General features: G+C 41.0%; 1 protein-coding gene across 3 annotated transcripts in view; it reads right to left on the bottom strand.

Annotated features, from left to right (window-relative positions):
- LOC117450026 (TOX high mobility group box family member 2-like) overlaps positions 1-11,188 on the bottom strand; it is a 73,731-nt gene extending 62,543 nt beyond the window's left edge. For all 3 annotated transcript variants that reach the window (XM_034087994.2, XM_034087995.2, XM_034087997.2), the window contains exon 1: positions 10,562-11,188. In XM_034087994.2, the coding sequence (XP_033943885.1) occupies positions 10,562-10,666 (105 nt within the window). In that variant the 5' untranslated portion in view covers positions 10,667-11,188. The remainder of the gene's footprint in view (positions 1-10,561) is intronic.
- Between the last annotated feature and the right edge of the window lie 297 nt (positions 11,189-11,485).

Raw genomic sequence — 11,485 nt, 5'->3', positions numbered from 1 at the left:
CTTATCTTTTCTCAGCCGCGTTACTCCGTGGAGTTTCGCCGGCACACTCAGCCTAATCTTTTCTCAGGGTGTGAGTGTGTGGCGAACTGTGTGGCGAACAGCCTGGCTGTGTGTGTGTGTGTGTGTGTGTGTGTGTGTGTGTGTGTGTGTGTGCGCTCAGGCTGAGTTCCGCGGTGTCTCGCTGTCTCGCAGACCCCATGCAGCAACCAGGAAACGACACAAGTAAAAAGGGCGGAGCAGCGAGCCCCGCAACGTCCCCCCAACACGGCACCCAGACCCCACGCAGCATTCTCATCTGTTTGTCATTACTGGTGTCATTTTCTGGTTGCTAACAAATGCCATTGTAACACATAATCAGTGATGTTCCGCTGTAACGGTGGTGGACTCATCAGAACAGAGTGGGAGAGCTGACCAATCAGAGCACAGTGGGCTCATAGGGAGGGGGGGGGGCAGGAGCTCCAACAAGCTGTTTAGGACAGAGAGTGAATACACATACTATACAGAGATGCTGTATGAGAAACCAATTTGATTTTGGAAAATTGAACGATGTAAATCTATTCTAGTAGACCTCAACAATGGAATTATGATCAGTAGAAATGGCCATCATGCCATGACATGGGACCTTTAAGTTATTGACAACTATATGCCAACCAATTAAACAGGAAACAATACAGATTAAATAAAAAAATACCCAAATCAAATGTATCTCCCGCTTAACAACTTCACTGAGCTGTTTTGCTTTGTCTTTTTTCACCCTAGTTCCTAACTTGCCCATACCTACAAAAAACACTTAAATGCAAATTGAGATAAAGAGCCTCTGGTAGCTGCTAACTACCTCAACTCTTAAAAAGCTTTCTAGTTCTGTCAATAATCACCATGCTACTTGAACACTATGAATATAGCTCAGTTTTGCATTTTGCTACATTTGTATGCAAATGTAATGCATGATGGTATATGAGCTGTTTAAAAGCTTGTTTTTTTTCATGGCTGAACATTATGGACAAATAAGTACTTTATGTCTTCTGTGTCTAAAATAATTAGCATTTATAAGAAGGTGGACCTGATGAAGTTAATGCTATATAAATTGAAATTATTATTATTATTATTATTAATGTGTTAAATGCTACACTTAAAAGTGTATTATATACTGTAACGCTGGTGTCTATGACAACCAGTGTTGTGCTAGTTACTGAAAACCAGTAACTAGTTACCATTACTCGTTACTTCATTTAAAAAGTAACTCAGTTACTTTACTGATTACTTACACCAAAAAGTAATGCGTTACTGTGAAAAGTTACTTTTTAGTTACTTAAAAAAAGGGCTCCCATTAATGCCCTTATATCCTTAATTTCAGTACTGTTATTGCATTGGAGAATAATACAATCTGTTGATCAACTTGACATGCATTATATGCAATCTGGATTGCATCGATATTAGCTGGCTTTCCATTTTTGTGTATTCTTTCTCCAGGTAGTTGGAAAAAGTTTTCCGTCCCATATTCCGTGTGCCGCCCGGACATGCTATCATGCTAACTAGCTCCCTGAAAGCGGGTGACTCCACTGTAGCAATAGCCTGCATGTGTTCTACAACATACCGTGCAATGGCTTTATCGACTTTTCTCTGGCTAGCAGTCCCTCGGTTAAAATCCAGCCGCTGTTGCTTAGGTGGAGGTGGAGTGGCGTTGGATGAGTCTGGGTCTGTGCCGGTCTTAGTTACTAGCTTCGTCCCAGCATGTTGTTTTTGCAGATGTTTCAACAGATTTGAATGACTGGTTTGGGCAGTAGATAGGCTCTTTGACCCGCCAGGACACAACTTACATGTAACAGAAACTTTCTTTTCTTTGTGCTCGACAAAAGTGAAATAGTGAGAATATCTCCAGGTGGAGAAACTAGACTTGAGCTCCGCCGCCGCCATGATAGTCTTGTTAGTAAACAACACAAACACGCCCACAGCCCGTATCCGCATGTGACACAGGAAGTATCTACTGTAAGTACATTTACTCAAGTACTGTACTTAAGTACAGTTCTCATCTCTGTTCGCCTGGCTGTTGACTATATAAAAAAACTAACGCAGTAACGGAGTAACGCACCATGTAGTAACGGTAACTGAGTTACTGAATTTAAAAAGTAATGCGTTAGAGTACTAGTTACTGCCAAAAATAACGGCGTCCCAACACTGATGACACTGATGACAACACGTATAATTTGTACTCAAAATATTCAAATAGTTTGCACTTTCTTTAATGACTCATAAAGCGCATGCTGTGGGATGAGGTAAGATGGTGTTGAGAGGCAGAGGAAATGAATATATACTGTTTCTATATGGTTGGTTTTCATTATTGCTTTCATATCTTCTTTTATGTAAAGGTTTTTTTTAGCTGAAACCACCAGGCGTGACAAAGATTGAAGGGGAAACACTGCATTCAACTCAGTGAGTTTAAACCCGCTTTCATCCGTCTTTGCACTCATACAGTTTATTGTGTCTATGGTGGGTGGCAGTTTGCGTTTTCTCTAAAATGTACCATATTGCAAAAATTATTTTCCACCTGATGTTTAGACCCTTTAATGGAGTTGCTATAATCCAAGGAATTACGTGCGTATAAATATACTCTATACACTATTTTACATTTGGAGATAGATGAATCTTGATTCCAAGGAAAGGAAACATTTCTCAGTTTTAAACAATGAAACATTGGGGACATAAGCAATGAAAGAAGCCGTTGTGTTTTTCAACAAGTCACCGTGTCAGTTGAGAATTTCCTTTGTGTGTGTCTCTGTGTTCGGGGATGTTGCATGAATGGGCAGTCAGCATTTAGGGTTCAAAAGAAAACAGCAGCCTGAGCTCCTGTCTGTGTGAAAACCAAGTCTACGGTGCTCTGTATCAAGTGCCATTGTTTTGGTAATAGTAAACCTGGGGCACTTGCCAGGAGGCATTAGTCATTCATCTAACAAGTTCCACAAAGCAAACCACAAAGTGCTCCACTGTCGACTTCCTATTATTGAATTCTGAGCACCCAAGCACGCATCCAAATATCTTACATCAAGGTTTACGCTTTCTGATGACTACCTACCTTAAGTATGGCTGCCATGTTTGTTTATTTGTACATTTCCTTGACAGGAAGCCAGCTCATTTGGAAGCATGTTGTTTTTTTGAGCAAGGTAGAGAATCGAAAAAGAGAAGAAGGGGGGTGGCGGGTGAAGGGCGGATAGGAGGGGATTAGGGCGGAGTGCACATTTTCAGCAGGCCAGGCGTACGACATGATCTCTAATTATCCACAAAGCACTGTGTAACCCGAGTCACAGATTAGGCTGCATTATCAGGCTTAATAAAACATGATCATCTCTCAGTTTCACTACCTTTCAATGCCCGGCTGCCACAAACATTTGTTCCTGGTTATGACATTCCCCGGTGCCCTGGATAAGTCGCTGGCCTAACTGTACCTGTTGCTGAATGAAAGTTCAACAAGGTATCTGCAATATCTGGGTGGTAGCACCAAAATAAATGATTTCCAAACCAATCACTTACTTACTTCTTCCAAAAAATGTACCAATAACAGAGTATTTCTACAGTTTGGAACTGCTACTTTTATTAAAGTAAAATATCTGAATACTTCCTCCAACCCTTTTTAGGTACCAGCAACACACACCAAATTATGCATACACACATATGCACACACACATTGTTTGGTTCACGTGGGTTGTGCCAGTAAGTGCTGCTTTAGGCTATGGTTTTTCACTACTGTCTACTGTGTTATTAACAATTCTATAAAAAGATATGCTCAAGTTTCCCCTTCCTGTGTGTTGACAACCCTGCTCAGCTGCTATGAGGTTGTTGAAGCATTTACAGAAATGAGTCCTCGATAGCATAACACTGTTGACCTGATGTCATAATTTCCAAAATCTTACTTTTCATTCTGTCGTTTGTTTTTCTTAGCGACATCACTCATCGACATGTCTCATGGCCGGCTTGAGACTAAATAGGTCGATAACAAAAAGAGAGGGCCTCTTGCTCTCGCTCTCCCTTCTTTCTAAACCCACAAGTCTCCTCTAACTTCTCTACCCCCATTTTTTTTCTTTAGCAACCTCATGTCTATTTTTCCTACAGTCCATAAATCGACAGCAAATTCTCAATTTCTCTCTGTTTCAGGTTATTCTCTTTGAGAGAATAACAAGAATTAAAATCGAAGTACTACCACTAAACTTTCTGTCACTTCTCTGCCCATTGTAAACGATCATGGGGCTCATCATTAGTTCTCAAAGAGGAAGAATGAGCCACAGTTTGATTACCTCGGTGGCTCTGTGGGCTCCCACAGTCTCTTCTGACTGAATTGGACGCAACGATTACAGCCTTACACAGGCAATTATATCTGCCTGCTAAATATGTCACACATAATAAACACATGTTCCTGACAGACAAGGGACCAGGCTAGACGGTCACAGCCGGGAACAGAGGAAAGAGAGCAAATTCAGGATCATATGGATTTATCAACCTTCTCGTCCTGAATTGGAAACCTGTGGCAGTTCCAATCAATGCATGTCAGTCAGTTAACAAAATAAATCAGCACAGAGATTAGAAGTTAAAGATTTCCAAGTAAATAGCAACCTTTAAAAGGTTTTCTGATTGATAATCTATTTTCCAAAATAATAAGATTGGTTTACAGGCACACATATAACAATACTCTATATTAAAACTTAAGATGCTGTTTATGTGTTATTTATTATCATTAATTGAACTTGTTATGGGTTCTGTCCCTTCAGGCCGCAGGGCAAACTTGGCACAGACACCAGGCCGATAATATTTGTAAAGGATATTCAATGAAAACAAGAGAGGGAAAGAGCCTTAAATCCCTGGCAAGGAGCTTATACCATGGCCCATGGTGTTTGCACAGGACATACCTCAGGAAGCTGGGACAACTGGGAATGTTTGTCCAGCTTCCAGCCTCTTCCATGCATACATACACACATACAGTACATACTGTATGTTCATACTGTATAAACATGCATACATACATGAGTGGTCAATCTCTCCTGACTTCTGTCCCTAGGTAAATTATCTCTCCCCAGAATGTAATCCACCATATATATGTATGTAAATATAGATATACATACATATATATTTTAACAATTTTTCATTTTGGATTGCTAACAGAACATAGCCTACACTGGACATTCTGTATTCATCTATTAGGGCTGTGATCATTGATTAATTAAATTACTGATTTATCTGTTGATTATTGGATAGTAAAATAAATCATAACAATGTCCAAGGGAAAAAAAGGCAGCAACAGTCATAGTTCAAAGACGTCCCACTTTTTTCTGTCAAGCGACTGATGATTGAAGGCATAATTTCAGCTCTTATACATATAAACTGTAATTGACCCATATGCACTTTTACAGTCCAATCCTTCATAGTCGTCTACATTTGTTTATCTTCAGTACTGAAACACTGGCTGCGGGTTCTGTACGAGCGAAGATGTGCAATATCTGTGCTTTATTATATTGCAGCATTCCTTATCTTCCTCAGGGGAGGGTTTCTTTGTTTTCCATTGCTTGACAAAATAAAATTGGAGTTACTTGGAGGTCTCGTGTTAAAAACCCATGATAAGAGAGCTCCAAGCTCCAATAATCTTGTCAGTGCAACTGAGCCTAACCCACAAAAAAACAACACAAAACTGCAACAGAAACAATATCTATCTATATCTAGATAGATAAATAGATGAATAAATAGATGTGCTGATTTATTTGCACATCAATTTCGCCTCGCCGTCACACGTCGTTCCTTCGGAGTGTTTGCAGCCATTAATAAACATAATCAACATTTAACTAAACACCCAGGGGCCTCCTCTGCAGCAGGTGCTGGTGTCGTTTCTTTTTCTTTCTTCTCCCGCCATAAGAATAAGAATGCCATCGCACTGCCCCATGGGAAGGCTCGGGCTGACTAATGTAAGCACACTACAGTGGGGCGGCTGGTCTTAATTATGGTAACAGACGCTGAGGGGGACGCACTGGTACCCACCAACGAGCCGGTAGCTTAGCACTGCCGGGGCCAATAATTAGCACATGGGTAACTCCCCTACCAAAGCCACTACCACACACATACATTCATACTGTCTTATAACCTACATCACACCAAAACACTGCATTTCAAAATAAAACAAAGACACAAGGGGCATTTAAATGGTGAAAAAGTTATCCATGATACAGTATGTTATATTACAGCATCATGTCTATGTCCTTATAACAATATCCATGTCCAAAATTCAGTCACAAAAGTAGACACCTTGTGGTTGGTTGGGAAAATTACTTTTTACAGAGAGGTACACAAAAAGTGTAAGGCAAGAAATCTCTGTGCCTTGTGGTGGCTCTGTGACTGAACCAAGGTCCGAGCCAATATGAAATGATTTCAAATGGTTGGAATCCATATTAAAAATCTCCTCCATGTGTCAGGACAGGGAGAATATGATTTAGTGGCTGTTTTTGCCCAGCTCGATGTGTGTCGCTGGCCCTTACTGAGGTATGCATGGCCTTCCTCTGCACGGGCTATGAAAGCAATTGTGATTGTGAATCCGTAGTCAGCAAAACGCTTGAATGGCCCCGAGTTAGCATGCACATGCGCACGCACGCACGCACGCACGCACGCACGCACGCACGCACGCACACACACACACACACACACACACACACACACACACACACACACACACACACACACACACACACACACACACACACACACACACACACACACACACACACACACACACACACACACACACACACACACACACTGTCTCTCCATACTGGGCCACTGATTACTTCAACCCATTTGACTCTCTCACTCATCCTTTGATTCTCCCTTTCTGCCTCTCTGTCACATACCACAGAGTTTGTCATTAGCTAAGAGCGACAACGCCACTCAACATGAACATACACTACAGCATCACAGAGACCGGTTAATTGGTCATCCATGCTTAAGTACACGAGGTTCTAAAAATAACCTGTGTACATTTAGCCAAAACCAACAATAAATATGTCTGTGTTTGTTTAGGAGCTTATTTCACTTGACCAGTTGATGGAAATCCACGGAATATATTAATGCAAAGTAGTCAAACCTTTGCACACTATACACCAGGCAGTCCTGTAATAAAAAATAAAACTGAGATAAGCCATTCAAATGGAGCGCATCATACCGCAGCTTATCTAAAGGCAGAGCAGACCACCAACTAACAAAGCCAGCTCTTCAGTCATGCCCTATCTAAGCAGATATCAGTTGTTGGGAGGATATATGAGCTGGGTGGGGCCTGAGTGTATAAACACAGGGCTCTCTCTGCACTCTATGCTATTGCTGTACTGTATGCAGCACCTCACCCCAGCAGCAGCACTGTTTGATTAAGGTATTCAAATAAAGGAGCAGACACTGTGTGCCCATTTCACAGAGCAAACTAAAGGTGCCGGACATTTACAGTCACACATGTTGTGTAATGGAAAATGCATCTTTATACTTCAATATAATACATGGTATTTTAGTATTTGCACTGTATGTATGAGTATTATATGTACCATGCATCCTGTAAGGAAGCAGAAGCATTTAAACATATTTTTGTATTACCATCAGAGCACAAAGCTGTTACAATTGTATTATTCTGTGTCATTTCTCCTCGGCTCTGGGAGAACTTCACAGCAACAAAAGACACACACACTCACAGTGAAATAAAGTGAGTATTGAAAGCATTGAAATAGAAATCTTCAGGGTTATTTATTGATCTTTCTGAATCATCTAAATCTGCGCTTGAAGTACTTTCTCTGCTCAATTTATGCATCTCTTTTTAGCGTTCTTCACCTTTTGCTGTTCTGCGATTCTGAACTTCTCAGTGATTACAGCACAAACTGATTTGGCAGGCAGAATGATTCATGTTACTTAAGCGCTAGTCAGTGACAAATGTTGGCTGAAAAAAGGTTTGCGTTTCCTACAGGCAAGACGTTTTTGTTCATCGTGGACACACTGCCAAGTTAACGGAAATTATTCAAGCAGCATTTAGTGTTTACAATAATTATCAGCACAGAGAAGAAGAACACATCCAGAAGAAAGTAGCATATAACTATTAGAAACGAAACAAGCTGCGGCACCAAATGAGCAGTGTGACAACGTCTGAAAACATGACAGCCGCACACATGTGCCCTGGAAGTGAAATAAACTTGATAATTACTCAAACTATGTTTGTGGCCACGGAAGCATTCAGTGAGTCAGTAGCACACAAAACAGCTTTCCAAATAAACAGACTATGAAGCTAAAATACCAGCACATGCTCATTTTATCCAATTAAGCCTGTGTGTGAGTCAGATTAACACTGTTCATTTCCCAGCGATAAAAGGAGAGATCTTTTCTCAGGCTGTAAAATTGCTTCTTTTTTTAAACAGGGATACTGGAGCAGCCAGAAATGAGTATAATGGTGATAAATCTCAACATAGTTGCCAAATTGCAACAATGTTACCAAAAGCTTATTTTTATTCAAATTATTTTGACTCTTTTCCAATAATATTATCCCAGAAGAATATTCTCAAGCTAAACTAGAGGCCAACAAAATCAGCCACAAACCAAGACGTCCACATGAATATGCAAAGTAAGCCCATAAAAAACAATTGACCTTAATGCTATGATTAGCCTTTTGCCTCAGCGCTGCTTCAGAAAGAGACTTGGGCAGAATTTCACCAACCAGAGCTGCCAGAGATGATTAAAAGCGAGCAGATATGATCCGTAGATCCTGTGCCTACACCACCCATCACATGTCTCTTTAGTGCCACGGCCAGTTTGACAAGCTTGAGGAGGGGAACTTGACCCTCTGTTAACAGGACACCAAGTGATCCCTGCTGCTCCCGGGCCTCATTTGCATTGCTAGTGAAGGTAGTTAGTGTTACACATGTGATGATAGCAAATTAGACCTCCCTTTGTAGAGAGAGCCCCAAGTCCCTCATGCAAAGGGAGCGGAGGGGTTTCAATAATTCAAATGAACACTTGTAATGTTGAGGGGAGCCACACTTTTGTATCGTGACAGGAGTTGGTGTCACTTTCCTTGTGAAAACACTTTCTATCATTTAATATCTAGTTGCTTTGTTTCCAGGATTCATGCAATGTGGGGATATCGGCATATTCTTGAGATTATCCGAATGCAGGATGATCCTAATTCGTTTGACCTACAAAGACATAGCCTGTGAGACAGTTATATGAGCCCAAATGTGTGTCTCAGGTGTACACATGCCTTATCAGTGTTTCATATAAATACACCTTATTTAATCGAATGCTATAGTAGCTAAAACAAATTATCCTGTTTCCTTTTTCTTTCAGTAGTTTGCACTCTTACAGGCTTCCTTCCTGAGCAGTGTTAATTGCAGTGTCATTTTTTATGATCTAAATTGGGAGATGATCTTTTCAGTCAGTTACTGAAATGTTCCGTTCGGGTACAGAGACTTTCCATTGCCCACACAGAGAAAAACAAAACATCCCCAACCATGTAACATTCCCTTTCGCTTTCATATACCTGAAAACAATCTATATCTGTGAAAGCAAGCTCCATAACATCTCCCTCTACAGCAGTTCCAGTTGGTTTATTCAAACACAGTAAGTGACAGTAAGTGACAAGTCAAATTCTTTCAAAAAAACAGTTTACAATAGTTTTCCTAGTTTTTCCACAGGGTATATATTGTGGTATTTGTAATCATACTTGAGCTGTGATCTTATTTAACTTTGTGTTTTGTTTTTTTGTATCTCCTATGGCAAAACATTTGTAGTTCCCCAATTATGTTTACATGTATAGCCTACTAACAGTGCGAGTACTCACTGTTTATATTTTAAAAAAAGGATGATTTACATTGTTTTCTATTGTAAAATGTCAGACTACAAAATAGTCATAATTGTGTTGTAAATGCCACCTGCGCACTTGCAATGGAGTCAGTGCAGGTCACAAGCCGAAAGCCGCGGGGTGTCAAAACTGAGAGAAAAGAGTGATACTTTGTACCAGCCAGACTCTGTGGTCTCTACTTACAAAGTAATTAACAGTACATTACTGGCACACATCCATTTAATCGTTGAACTCCCAGAGGAAAACCCATGTAAGCTAAAATAAATGATTGAGAGGGAAGATAATGTTGGAGCAGAGTGGGGCAGTATGGATTCTATACAGCCCCTGGTATTTCACATCGGGTGGGACACTTAATGCCAGCTTTTCGCGGAACACAATATCACCGGGGAAATAACATAATAACCATGTTGGTTAGAGGAGGGGGAAAAAGTTGAATTTTCTCTCAATCAAAATAGAATGATTGCAGGATTCAGAAAAAGTAACAGTGAATACAAATTATGTGTCCCGTTCAAGCCTAAATTAAAACCTGTCCATCCTAGCTCAGGTCACTTTATTTGCTGACACTTGACGTGTTTATGAAGTGTGTGTTTGGGGCAAGTGAATACAAAAACGCATGCATTACGTGATTGTTGCAGGCTAGTATAGAAGGGGACAGGTGAGATATAAAACATGTAAAAGCACGAGGAAACATAGTTTGTTATTTACCTTGTTTGAGTGGTAATAGTCCAAGGAGCTCAGACAACTTGGATCAGTCGGTAGGGAGCATGAACCCACATTAGCCGGGGGCGCAGGATAAAATCTCACGTCCATCTCAGGTTGTGCGAGACTGAAGGCATGAAATCACTTTCAGCGTCTTTGACTCACTATTGTCTCAGCAAACACACAACGCCGAAGCAGGAGAGACAAACAAATAAGTGGGGGAGTTTTACTCGGTTCACTCTTCCCTCACATCCGTTCGCGGCCGAACTTCGGCACCAACTCTGGTGAAGATGCGCAGTCCTCCTCTCAGCGCCGGGATGACAAACACTCACTCACTCAGACCGGAGAGCGCAAATATCACGGAAACACACGTGTTTGCAAAACTATCCCGATGTTCAACAACAAATAAAAGCAAACCTCCAACTTAAAATATTCTCTTGATTAAAGATATTCTACTACGGCTGGATAAATGTGCAGCCTCTGTGTTCCCACTACTGCTCTCAGGAGTCCATACAGGCTTTGTTATGGAGGTGCATATTCTTGCATTGGTTCCAGTACAGAAGTGGTCTTCCCTCTGCCATGCGACCTCTGCCGATAATAAACGGGAAACAGGAACGGAGGGAAAGGGGGAGGGGAGAGTGGTGGCTGCCTTGGCAACCGCTCTCCTTTCTGCAACTGCGCGCTTCTGATTAGCTGCAAATGTAGTAGTGTGCACGGACGTGCATTATAAAGCGCACTCTGCCTCCATCAGTGCTTCATAAAGGCTTCCATTTGGACTGTTGTGCCAAGACTGATGGGATGTGGCTGCACGCATTCTCTCTGTAGTTCGACCATGTTTTTATGTCTTTTTATTTATTTGCTTTTTGGCTAGGAAGTGAACCTGTTTAATGTATCCTTTTAATATCACCTGATTATACAAAACCCTATCAC

Source organism: Pseudochaenichthys georgianus, chromosome 7 (genome assembly GCF_902827115.2).
Source record: "Pseudochaenichthys georgianus chromosome 7, fPseGeo1.2, whole genome shotgun sequence".
NCBI lineage: Eukaryota > Metazoa > Chordata > Actinopteri > Perciformes > Channichthyidae > Pseudochaenichthys > Pseudochaenichthys georgianus.
Note: the sequence above shows the minus strand (reverse complement) of the source record. Positions and strands in the feature narration are given on the sequence as shown.